The following is a 17,155-nucleotide window of genomic DNA, read 5'->3' as shown; positions in this document are numbered from 1 at the left end:
TAGTTTCATACCATTGTAGTTGGAGAAGATACTTGATATAATTTCAGTGTTCTTGAATTAATTGAGACTTGTATTGTGGCCTAATGTGTGATCAGTCTTGGAGAGTGTTGCATGTGCATTAGAGAAGAAAGAGTATTCTGCTGTTTATGGATGGAATGTTCTGTATATACGTGTTAAGTCCATCTGGTCTAATGTGTCATTTAGGATCAATGTTTCCTTATTAATTTTCTGTCTGATCTATCCATTGATGTAGGTGGGGTGTCAAGTCCCCTACTATTACCACACTGCTTTCACTTTCTCTCTTTAGATCCATTCATGTTTGCTTTATATATCCTGGTTCTCTTATTTTGGGAGCATGTATATTTATAAATGTTATGTCTTCTTGCTGAATTGACACCTTTATTGTTATGTAATGCCCTTTTTTGTCTTTTATTACTTTTTTTTAAAGCCTATTTTCTCTAGTATAAGTATAACTAAACCAGCTTTCTTTTCATTTCCATTGGCATGGAATATCTTTCTCCATTCTTTTACTTTCAACCTATCTGTGTCCTTACTTCTGAAGTTAGTCTTTTATAGGCAACATATAGATGGGTCTTTTTTTTTTTTTTTTAATTCACTCAGACACTCTGTCTTTTGACTGGAGAGTTTAGTCCATTTACATTTAAAGTAATTATTGACAGGTATGTAATTACTGTCATTTTTGTTAATTGTTTTCTGGCTGTTTTTGTAGTTCCTCTCTTCTTTTCTCTCTTCCTTTGTGGTTTGATGGTTTTCTTTAATGTTATGTTTAGATTTCTTTCTCATTTTCTTTAGTGTATTTAAGTTTTTGCTTTGTGGTTACTGTAAGGTTCCTACACAACTTCCTATGTATATAATAGTCTGCTTTAAATTGACATCAACTTAAATTTCAACACATTCCAAAATTTTACATTCCCCTATGACATTTTATATTTTTATGTCACATTTTACATCTATTTTATGCATCTCAACTAATTATTGTAGTTTTAGTTAATTTTACTATTTGTGTCTTTTAATCTTCATCCTTGCTTTGTAAGTGATTGATCCACTAATTTGACAATATATTGACCTTTCCCAGTGATATTTTTTACCTTCATATGTTTTGCTCTTATTAATTAGTGCCATTCCTTCTTATTTTAAAGAAGCATTTTAACATTTCTTGTAAGGCCAGATTAATGGTGATCAACTCCTTTAGCTCTTCCTTATCTGGAAAACTCAATCTCTCCTTCAATTCTGAAAGATAACCTTGGAAGGTAGAGAGTTCTTGGATGGAAAGTTTTTCCTTTCAGCCTTTTGAATATTTTGTGCCACTCTTGTGGCTTGCAAAGTTTTTGCTGAAACATCTGCTAGTAGCATTATGTGATTTCCCTTGTATGTAATAAGTTGTTTTTCTCTGCTGCTTTTAAAATTCTCTTTAACTTTTAGCATTACATAATTATAATGTGTCTTGGTGTGGATCTCTCTGGATTCATCTTATTTGGGTTTTCTGGACTTCCTGGACATGCTTATCTGTTTCCTTCCAGAGATCAGGGAAGTTTTCAGTCACTATTTCTTTATATAAGTTTCCTGGTCCTTTCTCTCTTCTCCTTCCTGGATCCCTATATTGCAAATGTTACTCTGCTTGATGTTGTCCCAAAGATCCCTTAAATTATTTTCATTTTATAAAAATTCTTTTTTTCTGCTCTGTCTTGGTGCCTTCTGTTGCTTTGCCTTCCAGCTCACTAATCCAATCTTCAGCTTATCCAGTGTGATGTGCAAACTCTCTGGTGTATTTTTCAGTTCAGTTATTGTATTCTTCAACTCTGTAACTAACTTCTGTTTGGAACTTTCTTATATTTTCTATCTCTTTGTGGAAGATCTGTGTTGATTCATTCTTTTCCCAAGTTTGGTAAGCATCTTTATGACCATTACTTTGTACTCCTTATTAGGTGGATTGCTTATCTCCATTTTATTAATGTCTTCTTCTGATGTTTTATCTTGTTCTTTTGCTTGGAATATATTCCCCTGTCGCCCCATTTTGGCTGACTCTCTGTGTTTGTTTCTAAGTATTAGGCAATTCAACTACCTCTTTCAGTCTTGAAGGACTGGTCTTGTGTAGGAGATGTCACCTGGAGCCCCAAAGAACAATGCCCCCTGACTAGCAGACTGTATGGGGGTGGGACTGCTCTACCGCTGTTAGGTAGTGCTGTACATGAGGTTGCTCACCTGCTACTGTTAGCAGGTTTGAGAGAGAGTGCAAAAATGGTGGATGCCAGTGCTGCCACCAGCAAGGTAGAGGGAGCCCATAAATATGGCATCTGCCAGCGTACTATCTCCAGTAAGAGTCCCACCAGACTTCTGCCCCTCCAGCAGATGCTTTAAGACTAGCTAGTTAATCTCCTTCACACATCATCTAGACTCTTTTCAAACTGCTGCTTTTTGTGCTGGGCCCCAGGGCAAGTAGGTCTGCATGCGAGCCCAATAAGAGTGGGATCTTCAATCCCTAGAGCACTATCTTTCTCCTGAGTGTAAGCCCTGTTGGTTTTCAAAGCCAGATGTTTTGTGGGCTTGTCTTTCTGGTTCAGGACCCAAGGGTTGGGTAGCCTGGTGTGGGAAATAAGCCCCTTGCTCTTAAGGGAGAAGCTCTAGCTATCTCCCTCCCGATTGTGGGTCACCACACCAGGGGTGGGATTTTTGGTGAGAGTGTACCTCTGCCTCTCCTACCCATCTTGATGTGGCTGTTTTATCCTTTGTTGTGGAGCAGGAGTCCAGCTAGTTCTCAGGGTTTTTTCAGTGGGATTTGGTCCATACATAGCTGTATGTTCCTTGTGTCTGTGGGAAGAGGTGAGTTAAAGATCTTCCTACATTGTCATCTTAAACCTCCTCCATGATTGTCTTTTAATGTGATCCATTTAGGAGTAAGAAGAGCTGACAAACTGAAATATGGACGAACAGTTGGAATCATTAGCAGAGTGGCACAGGGAAAATCAGCATGGATTGGATGGTAGTTCTAGGTCTGTGACTAATGAATTATGAACTCTGGGCAAGTCAACCTCTCTGAGTGTTAGTTTCATTTGTAGAAGTGAAGATGATGGGCAGATAAATGGATTTAAAATTGTGCTCTAAGTCTGGGAGTTGTGGTGGGATGTGTGAAGGGGTTCCAGTTTTCCAACCTATGCTCCAAACAGAGATACTCTGCTTTTATCTGATTTCTATATTGGATCACTGAATAAATTTAGGCTTTTAAACAGGTCTTATTGTTTAAGGACATTTGAAAGCCACTAGAGTGGGTTGTTTCTACTCTGCCACAATAACTTTTTGATACCATAAGTGACTATGAATTCAATTTTTTAGAGAATTAATTGAAAACTTACTCTATGCAAGGCACTATGTTAGATGCTAGGAGATGAGGACTGTACATAGCCTAGCCGTCAGCCTATTATAACCATAATACAGGGAAAATGTATATTAAAAGTCCATAACAGTGCCATAAGCACAGAACCATAAAGCTCAGAGGAAGCTCAGGAGGCTCTGGGAAGATACACACACACACACACATATAAATACAGCATATGAATATATATTATACATATGTGTTTATAGGTTGCATATGATATATATTATATATTGATATGCTACCTATATATTATACATAGATATACACACATATATATATATTTCTTATGCAACCTAGAAGGAAAGAATGGGGCAAAATTTGTATTTAATAGATGTGTCTAGTTAATATGTAGAGCTTTCATCTCTCCTCATATGCTTTCACACTCTTGATAATTGGAGTATAGCTACATAACTGCTTATCTATTCATCATTGTTTCTTACCAGTGTATGTTGGAATCTTTACATTGTGATGGTATAGCCAATGGTAATGTCTGGAAGGAGACAGGTTTGGCAAGCACTGATTTGGGTCATCAAATGGACATGTGTTTTATACTGAAAACCATAGCATGAGACTTAAACAGATTTTATCATGAGATTTACCACATTTTTTAAAAACTTTTTTTTTCAATTTCTAGATCAAGAAGGTATTTCAAGCAGTAATTTATTTCAATAGGATCTCCTAATGAACTCAAAAATTTTCAGCACCTTCTAAAGGCCCACATACTGGTGATCTTTAAAGTAAAGACTATTTGGTTCATCTTTTTATTTATCCAGCAGAACTTAGCAGAGCACCTTATCTATAAAGTACTCAATAACTTTTTAATAAGAAAATATCACCAGTTATTTTATAGGAAGTAAACCCCTTATTGATAGGAGCTGGAAATAATTTAATTGTGCTACTAAACATCAGTAACATATTGTCATCAAGTTAGCACAGATTAAATTTACTCCACCAGGTCTAAAATGAAAAGAAGAAAATACTGAGTCTTATGATTGTCCTTGTAAAACACCAGTATTTTAGGATGAGCCGTCAATGCTAATGGCGCAACAATAAAGTGTGAACATATACAAATTCAAAGAAAACTGTTAAATTTTGAAAATTCCTTGGAAAAAATGGAAAGACACATTCTAACATACGTACCAGTGTTCAGTCATCATCTATACCAGGGGTTGGCAAACTTTTTCTTTAGACGGAAAGATGGTAATATCTCTGGTTTTGTGAACCACATGGTCGCTGTGAGAACTACTCAATTCTGCCATTCTCTCTCTTAGCAGTAGAGAATATGTAAATGAATTGGCATGGCTGTGTTCCAAGGAAAGAGGAGGAGGGCTGAATTTGACACAAGGAACCAGAGATTGCCAACCCCTGACCTGTACAGTCATGAGCGATTCTTCTAAATGTCTCTGCTTCTCTAATAAAAATAGAAAGGTATTTTGTTAATGGAGGTGTCAGATATTTTCAAAAGAATCATTTTCAAATTCTCTATTCCAAGACTGCATTTAAAGAATTAAAGTGGAGATGTGTTATAATAATTTACCACACTATGGCAATAGTTGTTGTCTACTGTAGTATTTAAACAGCTATTATATTATTTATAATATTATTATTAATATTAATAATAATATTATTTAGCACACAAATTTGATCTCATGTAGTGAACTCCATCTTCACAAAAAAATATTGAGTATCATCTCCATTGGACAAATACCAATGAATAATGGTGATCTGAGCTTGAAATTTTTAATTAATAATTCTATTAATATTTGGGATTTAAAATATTTTTAGCATGACTGACTTAAGTTAGGTCATTTTTGATGTTGGAAGAGTGAACAAAAACTCATGAACCAAGTTGATTCAGAATAATGATGAATTCAGGAGCCTTAGCTATTACAAACCACTGAGATGTGATTTACCTGACACTACAATCTAAGTTAGAATTCTCAGCTCAGATAAAATGTTATTTGCACAGTTCATTAATTTTGTATAACTAACTCAATAACTGCCATAAAAATATGGTAGCGGCTCAAATGAAAACATTCACTGTTCTAAAATAACTGCTAAGCATACAAACAGCTTTTCTTAAAAGTAGATGCTCTCCTATACGAGAGCTTGTGTGGTTTGGTGGAAAATAGCACTGGGCAGGCATTAAGAGACCTGGTTACCAGTTCCAAGGGCTAGAAATCAACTAGATCTGAACAAACTGGTTAACTGGGCCACATTAATTACTTACTCTTCTGTAATGTAGGAATAATACTATTCACCCGTGCTATGATGATAACTAACTTGTATTAATACATATAAAAGTCCCTTGTAAGTTATCAAATAATATATAAAACTGATGCAAAGATGATATTTTCTCTCTCAACGCCAGGAAAGACTGTAAGCATTGCTGTTTCTAAATTGTGGCTTAAGATTTTGTTTCACTTGGTTTGCAAGATGGAGGAGAAAGTTCTTTTAAAAACAATTACGTTTGTCGTCTTCCCTCTCTTTAACGTATTATAACTGCTTTTGCCTTGTTTAAGCTGAATGAGTGATCTAAGTGTGTTCATCAGCTTGCAATATAAGTCTGATGCAATTAGACTCTATGTACATATTCTTATCAATACATTTCACAGGGATCTCAATACTAAGTATGCAGTGGATGGGACAAAATCACAACAGGCAACTTTATTTGTTGAATTTGATCCAAAAGTCAAGAAAAAAATAAATAAAAGCAGCTGAATCTCTATTATGTTAGTACACAAAATAAACCCAAAAAATACATCAACATTTACCATGAAATCATTTAAATGTATTTGCAATGACCTGGTAAGGGAAACGTGATTTACAACACGGAAAACTTCTTTTAACAACCATAGACTGAAATGCACTGTAGGTCACCTAGACTAGGTTAGCAAGAATGAGCAGAGTGGGAGGTCCAAAAGGCAACCTGCAAACACCTTCCTCAGACGGAGACTTTGGTAATTGTCTGTGGTAAAAAAAACACCAACTCCTGTTCTTTCATCATCATGGATGGTCATTTGTCCATTTTTCTCTGGCGATCATGAGTCCATTTTAAATCCTTCAATTATTATGAAGACACTCCAAATCCACAGAACAGCAGACACTTCCATTCTGTGCATCAAGACACAAGTGTTAGCCAGTTGAGACAGAGAATATAAATCAATTAGCAGTGCACTTTTATATTCAGAGTGACCATCTACATTTTGAGACAAACTCCATGAATGCTACAGACAAATGCAAGGGGAGGAGTGGACAGGAAGGGCTTAGGAGACCCTGCAGAGTCTCGCTGGCTAGGTTCTGCGGGCAGTGTAATTTCAGACCTCTGTCTGACTTCAAACCCCCTTTGGGACTTCTCCTTGCATTTCCAAGTTGTTCACATAACTTATTCACTGGACTTATTCTAAATGAGATTCTTTCCAAAAATAAACTCCTGAAAGATAATTTGACATTAAGAAAGCTAATCAGAAGTACCATGAGAACCTAAAGGCAAGTTCAAAATCGGTTCCAGAAAGGTTGGCACATTAGGGACAAATATAGAGTCTCTCATGGTGACTATGAAAGGAACAGTACCTATTTAGATATATAAACTATTGGAAATTCATTAAACACCAATTACATGTATTAATCTAAATATACCTTTATAATTCCTCTAATTGAATCTCAAACCTGACCTCAAGGCCATAATACTACCTCACCCAGGTCACTGTCACACTGTCATTTTGTTTGTTGGGGCTACAGTTATGCATGGGACCATGGCTCTTTTGCCAAATGAAATTTGATATTATCCTTTTTGTATCGGGGCTGCGTCTTAAAATGGTACTTTCCAGAAAAGAGAAAAGAATTCGCATTTCTAACAGCATAAAAAGACAAGGTGGGAACCTTTCACTGATGCCTGAAGCTGAGCCAGAATTTGACAGAACCCAACAGACCAGTGTTTTTAATGTGTTTGATCAAAGGAACCTTAGAGAGATGTTTGGCAGAGATTCGACCCTGCCTAACCCTTGCTTCGAGTTGGCCATAGTCATAGCTCCACACAAGCTTTTAAGGGAGGAAGGGGTCAAGTTTTAATTTTAAAGGCACATGAGGTCGCCTCATGCGGCCTCCTCAAAAAACAGGAAAATAATCACAATTAATTAAGTCTGCAGCAAGAGCGTCAGGTCCCCACATTAGGCACCATGATAATTAAACAAAGCAAACAACTTCTCAGAGCCCTTTTTCTAACGTTGACAGTTTCATGAAGGAGATTATAAAACTTTCCAGGGTGAAAAGAGAGAGAGATCTGTTTTCTTTCTTTTATTCTTTTTGGTCCACAAGTCTAAATAGCTTAAATCAGGCATAATTGAGCCTAGTGTCAATTGTTAAAGTTCTATAGTTTAAAGGCAAGAGAGAAGACTATTTTACTGCGGGTTCATTTGGAGTTTGCTTTTATACACGGTGCAGCTATGATGTGCTCAGACGTACTAATGTCCCGTGAGAAGTAAGCGCCTGCCTGTCTTCCCACCGCGCCCCTTGACCCTGTGCATTCAGGATCATCAGAGTGGACTTGCTGCGAGCGTTCTCTGCCAATTGCTCAAGGCCTGATTATCCTCAGGACATCCAGTTACCTTGCATTTGCAGGTCGTGCAGGGAGATCCAGCCAATGTCCACACTGAGCCACTAAGCCTTGAAACTCCATAGCTGTCCAGGCAAGTTTCTCTGATGTCATAGACGATGTTATCCGCCAGGCAGGGGTCGCTGACACAGCGTGGACAACACTCCCCTTCCAAGATGGCTGTGTACTCACAGCTCAATCTGGGGCAAGTGAGTGGCCAGCAATCTACCTCTCCTTCCTGTGGAGAGAAAGCCCAAAATGTTTCATTGCTGTTCTTATGCACAATTCTGTTCCCAACGTCCCAGAGGGGAAAAAGGGCACAGTAGTTCTCATCACTGTCCTCACTGAAGTGTCCTGCTTTAGCACCTTTGTGGAGACAGTGCGCTTCCTCCTTGAAGAGCTCCTACAGATACTCCCTCCTCCAGCGGGATTTTGCTAACCGTCTATACTGCAGCCCCAGAAAGAGTTAGGACCTGTCTCTGTGTGTCGATGGCAGCCTATAATTATTTTTTTATCTTATTTAAGATCCTTATCACAATTATCAGTACAATGGTACATTAAGTTTTGACCTTCCAGGCCTTGGGTGTGTTTCTTTCTCTCCCTGATGCTTAGAATGCTACTCAAATGAATACATGAATGAATAGAGGGCAAGGTACTGGCTAGGATATAAAGAGAACTTCATTTCTCTTGAGGTCAAAGGAAAACCTGAAGCACTGTAATATTTCAGCGAGATGATAAATTGAGTTGTTAGTATCGAATTTAAAGTTGAGGTTGGGCAACATCAGAAGAACTATTTCAGAAGGCTTTGAATGTGATGTGTAGCTAGTGGGCTTTCTATATTATAGTTCAAATGCAGCTGCCCCAGGGCTCAGAGTCTGGCACCTGGGGCTCCTTTGAGCTTTGTGTAATAGAACTGTTTCCCTATGCAGCCCCTTCTTCTGTTATCATGACATTAAAATTTATGCAAACTCATGTCTAATTACTAGATCAGCTTCAGGATAGTCCATATCTATCATGCTCACCGGTGCATCATCCAGAGTCTGGCATATGCAAACTCTTGATAAATATTTATTAAATATGACACATATTATTCTCACGTAATTATTAAGTTCTGTGTTCAACAGCTTCAGTTTTCTCAGAAAATATTAACCTTAGGGGCTGGGGATGGGAAAGGATATACTTATGAAACTCTATGAAAATTTCAAGTATAAAATTAATACCAATTCTTCTGAATGCCCAATGATTGGTTTCTTGAAAAACAAACAGAAATTTCCAGAATTATATGGAAGCTAATTCTACAGTTGTTTTGGGTTTGCTTGTCCTTGGGTGGGAGTTTGAGAAAACGGCTATGATTTGAATTCATCTGAGTTATACTCCTCAGTATTAGGAGTGATTTAGAAGGATATATTCTATTAAGATTATCTGCATATTCACTAGGAGATTGTAGAAATTTAGAGCACAATTTCTCTGAATGCTTGTTTTCGTACGGTCTCCAAAGACTAAATTGTTAATTTCAGCAAATGTTAATCTATGGAATGCGACTAATGGTTTCCATTACCAGTTGACTTAGTTATGACTTAGCTCCAAAGTATGACTTCTCACAGATGGACCACAATATTCACCATGAGAATGTGTCCTGACAGCGTTCACATCCTTAAAAGTCTTGGTTTGTGGTATAATTTGAGGCAAAAAGAAGCAGGTCCAGAAATTAAGTTTTTTCTCTGGACATTCTCAAATCTGATACCATTAGTATCCCTATATTAAGATCCAAAATAACCTTCATTTTTCTGTCTATGAAGTCTCAGCCTCTGGAACAGATTTTTCAATCCGGGAAATGTTAACAATAGTAGCTAACGTGCACTAAGTACCGTCTGTGTGCCCAGTACTATACCGTCCTTCACATATATTCTCTAATCTTCCTAACTGTCCTGCGAAATATGGACCATCCACCTGTGTACATGGAAGGAAAGAATGATCAGTGAGATGGTAACTTGCCCAATCACAGAGAGCTAGCTCACGGGAGAACCAGGATTGAACTCTAGGTCTCTATGACTCAATCGCTGATATTTCTTCCATGTTCTGTTCTCTCTCATATGGAAGCCTTCAATGGTTATGCCCCAGGAAATGAAAAAATTTGGCTCCATAATGACTACAAGTCCTGGTCAAGGCTCTGAAAGCCTTCTGTCTTGCAGGGATTTTTCTTGATCTGAATTTGCTAAAAAGTAGCAGTGGTAAACTAACATAGCTTGCACAAAATCTGTCCCATAAATATGTTCTTTTTATCTCCCACAGTGTTTTAAATAGGAGAATCCGAATGTCTTCAGGCAGCGCATGCCTCTTAGTCGGCCATAGGACCTACTACTCCCTGCCTAGGATCCCAGACAGTGGGGGACTAAAGGCCAGAGGCAACTGAGGCTGTCCCTCCAGAGTAAAGGGGCGACACAACTAAAAGAGGCCGACGTACCAGACACCGGCACTGCTGACAGCTGTGAGTCCAATTGTCTCCACTTCGATAGAGCTTGTGTCCATTTTGGTCTAAACATTGACTTGTGACCCTGGTGTCACACTCTGGGCAACAGAAAAGGTCAACGCTTGGATTCTGGCAATCACAAGCTGTCCGTCGGCAGAATATCTTCCCATCCTGGTTAGAAATGAGGTTAAGGAGGTTTCATTAGGGAAACAATAAGATAGCCACACTATGAAAACCAAACCTATAAACACTTTTCAGAGCACACAAGAAAGATTTCTTAGAGTCAAAGTACCACCCCAGCCACTTCCCATTTTGTTCAAACCAGACACATGCATGTGTGCTCACGTACACACACTCTGTCTTTCCCTGACCTTGCCTGCAGAGCAGCCTGAGCAAAAATGGAGACATTTCTAAGTTAAAAAAGAAATTAGTTTGTTCTTTGAAACTTTTAAAGAACAGTTTCTGAAGTCATATTTCTGAAAATGCATATGATCAAGAACTCATTTGAGTGGAAAATCATGCTACTGTACTTTTCCCAGTTCATCGTGATACCACCTAATGAAATGCATTAATCTAATTTTACCTCTGTCTCAACTCTGGAAGGAAGTCTGACTGTAACCTGTTTACAGCTGTATTAACAGAGGCCCGGAAAGGCCTAATGACCCACCCCGTCTCACAGAGGTAGCGATTCTCTAAGCAACACCACCAGGTCTTCTGGGTTGGAAACAATTTTTCTTCTACAGGACAGTCTTTAGGTTGTTTATTACAAGGGGCTATCACCAGGTGCTGCCTTCCACCTTGTGGCAGTTCCCCAAAGTACAGGCACAGTACAATTTCTGGAAGAACGGCCCCGAACACTCCCACTTATCAAGAATTGAAGGTCAACAGGTTTCAAACACTAACACTGAACATTTTGCAGCATGTCTCATGTAGATGTCTGTTGCTCACAGTAACGGCTCATCTCAGACAATGAAGCAGCTGAAAATGTAAGGTGAGACCTGTGGCCACCAGTTATGTTTATTACTGCTTTGCTGAATACTTACAAAACCAGGGAATCTCAGAGCAGAAGGTACCTTACCTCTTGACCTATACTTGAATCCCGTGTAGAACAACCGTATTTGAAAGCCATCAAGCCTGTGATTGAAGCTCTCTGGTCTCCAGGAACTCACTATAGAAGGCCTTCAAAGTGTACCTCTCTGCACGTGTCTGAATGTTAAAAACTACACTTCTTGTTGCCTCTATCTGCTGATCCTGGTTCACACCCTTGGTTATCATGGAACTCTCAGTCCCTCCCGTCACATTTTCAATTCTTCTGTTCTTAGAAGACAACATTTACGTCTCCACTGAATCATCTAGTCTCTGGATTAAACATCTCTAATTTTTCGAGCAGTCCTCATAGTTTTGAATCCTTTCACTGTTAGGGCTGCGTTCTTCTTCAACAGTTTTGAGTATTTCCAAGAATAATAACCCACCATGATTTTAACACTTACTTTGTGCTATACATTGTGCTACATCTTTTATATGCCTTATCACACTTAATCCTGATACTTCTGTGGATAAGAAATTTACATCCCCTTTTCTCAAATGAGATAGCTGAGTTAGAGAACTAAATAAAATTCTTCAGTAATGGTCTGAGCAACACAGTGAATTGGGACTCAGGGTCACCTAGTTTTAAATACTGTACTTTCTTGAATGCAGCCTGATTTCAATATTTACTTCCTTACCTACTTTGTTTATGTCACGGTGTTGACTTATATTGAGCTTAATGAAGACTAAACCCTCATTAAGCCCTATCCCATCTTGGGCAGTCAGTTGTTCGGGGGCAGCAAGTGTAAAACTTGATGTTTATCCATCTTGGATTTCACCTTGTTAGATCCATTGCATCTCTCGTCTGTCACAATGTTTTCTCCATGCTGTTTCTGTCATCCACCATAGTTTGTCCTCCTTCCCAGCTTAGTGACATCTGCAAACTTGATGGAGCTGCCCTCAGGGTCTTCATCTACTTCATGGATAACAGTGTTGAACAGGACAGGGCTTGCTGGGATAAGTTTACTATCAGTGAAAGTGGAAATCGTTAAATACTTTACATCCTTTATGGAGAATGGAAGGGAGGGGACATGCTGCCTATATAAATAATAGCAAGTTGAAAAATGCTTTCCCTCAAATCATGTGCATTGGCTCTATTACTGTAAGAAATGACAAGAAATCATAATGTTCCAAAATATCAAGGTATGGGAGATTATGCATATATACATACGTATACATACCTATGCATATATATATATAGATAGATATATACACACACACACACATACATGTATGTGTACATGTGTTTATAGAGAGCAAGCAAGAGACTCTAGTTAAGCAGGTGAACTGAGTCAGAGAATTCAATTAGTCTAGACAAAGAAGTGTCCAGATTCTAAGAATCTTCCAACAATAGGCCTTTGGCTTACAGGTAACATACCATTATTTTAGCTCACTAATATATATATTTTTTTTTTAAGATTTTATTTTATTTTTTTCCTTTTTCTCCCCAAAGCCCCCCAGTACATAGTTGTGTATTCTTCGTTGTGGGTTCCTCTAGTTGTGGCATGTGGGACGCTGCCTCAGCGTGGTCTGACGAGCAGCGCCATATCCGCGCCCAGGATTCGAACCGACGAAACACTGGGCCGCCTGCAGCGGAGCGCGCGAACTTAACCACTCGGCCACGGGGCCAGCCCCTAATATATTTTGCTTGTGTAACCATTGCCCAAAATGACTCCCTAGGGGTTTATTTTAACCAACAGAAGCTAAGAAAAATAATGATAGCTATGACTTGGAACCATTTGATCAGCTCAGCTACAGAGAGTATAGTATTACTCTCCCCAAGTATAAAAGGACCAGGCCTCAGGAACCCACATGGCTATGGCCATGAACAACAGCAAACAGAGAGAGATTCTTTTAGAAGAGGCTACTGTACAAGAGCCAATGAGACCCAATCAGAATGTTAGGTTTCTCCCCATTTGCTGATAAAAAGAATAAGAATAAGTGAATAGCCTCCAGGGTTACTGCAAAATAAAGCAATTTCACTTCTCATCAATTATGGGAAAATGCCAAAGAGGCCTCTCTTAGTCTCTAACACGTTTCGGAACAATGGCTATGTTCACTTTGGCTTTTGAATTACAGGGTAACTGTCAAGAAAATCATTTCTAATAATGAAATGTCACAGGTGGCTCCATTAATTCAATGAGAATGCCATTATAAAACCTCAGCTCACAGAGTGCAACCACATGAGAATCCAAATTTGGCAATAGAATTGAGCCCACCAATGGCGAGTAATCCGTCTTGCCATAGATCTCTAGGGTCATTCCCAGAGCTTGACTGCTATCCCAGCTGGGGTGGTCAAAACAATCCCCACTTAAATGCCAAAGATGTATTTTCCAACCCTTCTGCCATAGAAACTAAATACTTTATATGCAGTTTTATAACGTATAAAGCTATAAACGATTAATAAGTATTATAATATTTAAGTTGCTTCTGAATTTTAAAAAGCAGGGACATACACTTTCCTAGAAAATAAAGAATTAATTTATTCTGATTAAGCCATGAAAAATTAGAGGCTTTATTCTGTAAATTACACACTTTATTACTGAATAGACAATACATTGATACATTTACTCCAAATTGCATAGCACTGTTTTTCTTTCTGCCATAGTTTTGAAACTTTTAAATCAAGAATGTGGACTTAGGTAATATTATTTATGTAAACTGAATGATAATATAAACCAAGATTTGGCAAACCGACACCCACAGTCCAAATTCAGCCAGTTGCCTTTTTCTGTAAATAAAGTTTTATTGGAAGATAGCTTCCCTCATTATTTACACATGGTCTATGGCTGCTCTCACACTTCAGTGGCAGTGTTGAGTATTTGAGTCAGAGACTTTACAGAATGCAAGTCTATCTGGCCCTTTGCAAGAAAAATTTTTGGATCCCTGATACAAAGTTTAAAATTAGGAGTGGTACTCGAGATGCGTCTGTTCGACCTTCTCACATGCAAATTTATTGGGCTGTGATATCCAATCTTCTTACAAAATAGGGATTTTGCCTCAGGTTATAGCCCACAAGCTAGCCGGTTAGCCCTCTCTAATTAGCACCTGGGGAAGAAAAACTTCAGCAGTCATTTAACCCAGCTGTCTCATTTTAATGAAGAGGAAACCAGGCCCAGTGAGAGGAAATGACTTCCACCTAGCAAATTAATAAGAAAACAAGAAATACACCCCAATCTGGACTTTTATATCAATGACTTTCCACCAGGCTGCTTCCTTGTATAATGAAAAGGCTGGCAGGTAGGGAAAAGATTTCAGACAAACTGAGATCAGAGGGATTTGGGGGCAATGGCTCTCAAAGTATAGTCCTCTAACCAGCAGGGACTGGTTAGAATCTCCTGGGAACTAGTTAGAAATGCAAATTGTTGTGCCTCAACCCAGAACCAGCGAGTCTGGAGGTAGAGTCAGTGATCTAAGTTTCACAAGCCCCCCACTTGATTCTGGTGCAAGGGAAAGTTTGAGAACCATTGGTGGAAAAATAAAGGACCCAGTCCATTGGGCAACTAGCAGGACAGAACCCTCAAACTGTAATGAGAAGGCAGGGTTTGGAACAGGAGGTGTATGAAGTCAGTGGAATGGAAATGGAGACCCTGTTCCTTGATGAGACCTCTAGAGTTTTGAGCACAGAATTAAACTTGCTAATACGTTCATCTTTTCACAACCTTAAGACTTGCACAGCCAACTCCTGCCATCAAGAACACCGCAGACAGGAAAGTATTGACAATGCTGCTGGTTAGGTTCAGAGAGCAAAGCAAAGCATTTTTCTGAGTAGATTGCAGGGATCTATAAACCTAACTTCTATACTGGCCCCAGGGACAGGCTGACTCATCCCCGTTCTTTACTCTATGAGTGAGTGCCATGCTGAGAACGGCAGGGCTATTTTATTGTCAGCTCCTTGCTTGCAGATCAGGTTATTCCCTCCTTGCTTGAAGGAGACACATGAACCCTTTAGGTTCCCTACTATGGCCACCTTCCTCAGTTTCTGGGCAAAGGCTTATATGAGACCAGGTCAAATGGCCAGCATTCCAGACAATCTCACAGCAAAGGTATTTTCTACTTTGTGCTCCTTCTGTGTTGCCACAGCAATTTGGCCCTGACTTTATTATGACATGGTGGGGAATGGTTATTTATGGCATCCATTTCTCTACCCATCTCCATAATTCCCAGAACTTAAGATCTTGTATTGCCCAGGTCTTCAGTATTACATTTAGTTTCAGGATGAATGCTATTCATTTTTCTTTTTTATTAAAAGGCAGAACAAAACACTGCATAAAGCACAGAAATGAAATCTGGCCTTCATAGCTTGTTCTCTTTCTCCCACTGGATTTTCCAGTTACTAATGACAGCAGTAGTAGCAGGTAAAGGTGTAGATGTAGGAGTGAATGTAGGTTCGCAATGCCTAACATTTATTGAGTATGCATAAGCCTAACTTGCAAACCCTCGCTCTTTCTCTTGTCAGTGGCACCTGAACACTTTTCCCCCAGGAAAATGGGCAGCTAAGCTACTCTGAAGCTTCTTTTTGCCCACAGAATGAGGGCGCATGTTGCCACAGGGGCTGAGTGTCTGAGATCCTCATTTATCAGGATCCATCATTTCATTTCTGTGATCTTCCGTGTGGCCTTAGCTCACTCACCCTTTCAGGTTCTCATCTTTACTCTCCTGAACCTTGACTCGAGCCTAAGTGGTATCTCTCCTCTTAGCTTTGATCTCCTCTGTCCTTCATTGTGCTGTCAGTCAGAGCTTGATTGGACCATGCCAGTCCTAAATGGAAAATCTCTCATGATCTTCTGCTGCCCACCAGATAGTCTAAATTCTGTGTCCTGACTCTGTCCCCAGACTTTATCTCCAGGCTCACCACTGGCTAACCCCCTCCCATACTCTTCTTGCTCCTGATATTTTAATCTCATCATTCACTTCATATTTTCTTGATCACAACATATATTGTTAGTCTTCTGCATCTTTGTTCTTGCTGTTCCTTCTGTTTGCGATTCGCTTCCCCCCATCTCCACCTGGCTAAATTTCTCACCCTTTAAGGTCTTCCTCCAAGGTCACCTACTCTGTGAAGTTGTTCCCTATTCCTCTCTGCACCCTCCCACAATAGAGCAGACTTCCCACTTCTAGTTCCCACAACAAATTGTTCGTAACTCTACCACGGCATGACAGGTGATTAACCTTTTGTGTATCCATTTCCCTATTCATCTCCATGATCTCCAATATAAATACAACGATTCATACTAAAATGCTGCATTTCCTAGAAACTAATAAACTTGAGACCCCTCTACTTTCCCATGGAGCACAGGTAGAAAATAAAGACGTCTTCCTAAGGCTCTGGACAAATTTATGAACGGAAGAGCCACAGATGGGTATCTATGAAAAGAAGCTGGACTGTAACTAAGATTTAGGGATCAAGCCTAGAGAGAGAACCATTTTTCACTCTGGGTTTTTGTGGTCTGCATAATGCTAGAGGAACAAGGGTTCCAAAGAGTTCAGCAATCATTCTGTGCCTAATCAAGTCAGTGGTCTAGGGGTACACAAAATCATTGCCGCTGTCAAGGAAGCGCACGGCATCTAAACAAAAGCCCAAATCCATTTGTGCTAGCCTAGCTTTATC

The 17,155-nt window shown here is 39.2% G+C and overlaps 1 protein-coding gene across 4 annotated transcripts in view; it reads right to left on the bottom strand.

Annotated features, from left to right (window-relative positions):
* Positions 1–6,036: 6,036 nt before the first annotated feature.
* NELL1 (neural EGFL like 1) overlaps positions 6,037–17,155 on the bottom strand; it is a 753,092-nt gene continuing 741,973 nt past the window's right edge. For all 4 annotated transcript variants that reach the window (XM_023646175.2, XM_023646174.2, XM_070273436.1 and 1 more), the window contains 3 exons: positions 10,453–10,629; positions 8,002–8,226; positions 6,037–6,508 (listed from right to left, as the gene is read on the bottom strand). In XM_023646175.2, the coding sequence (XP_023501943.1) occupies positions 6,458–6,508; positions 8,002–8,226; positions 10,453–10,629 (453 nt within the window). In that variant the 3' untranslated portion in view covers positions 6,037–6,457. The remainder of the gene's footprint in view (positions 6,509–8,001; positions 8,227–10,452; positions 10,630–17,155) is intronic.

Source organism: Equus caballus, chromosome 7, assembly GCF_041296265.1.
Source record: "Equus caballus isolate H_3958 breed thoroughbred chromosome 7, TB-T2T, whole genome shotgun sequence".
NCBI lineage: Eukaryota > Metazoa > Chordata > Mammalia > Perissodactyla > Equidae > Equus > Equus caballus.
This window is presented reverse-complemented; position numbering and strand designations above follow the sequence as displayed.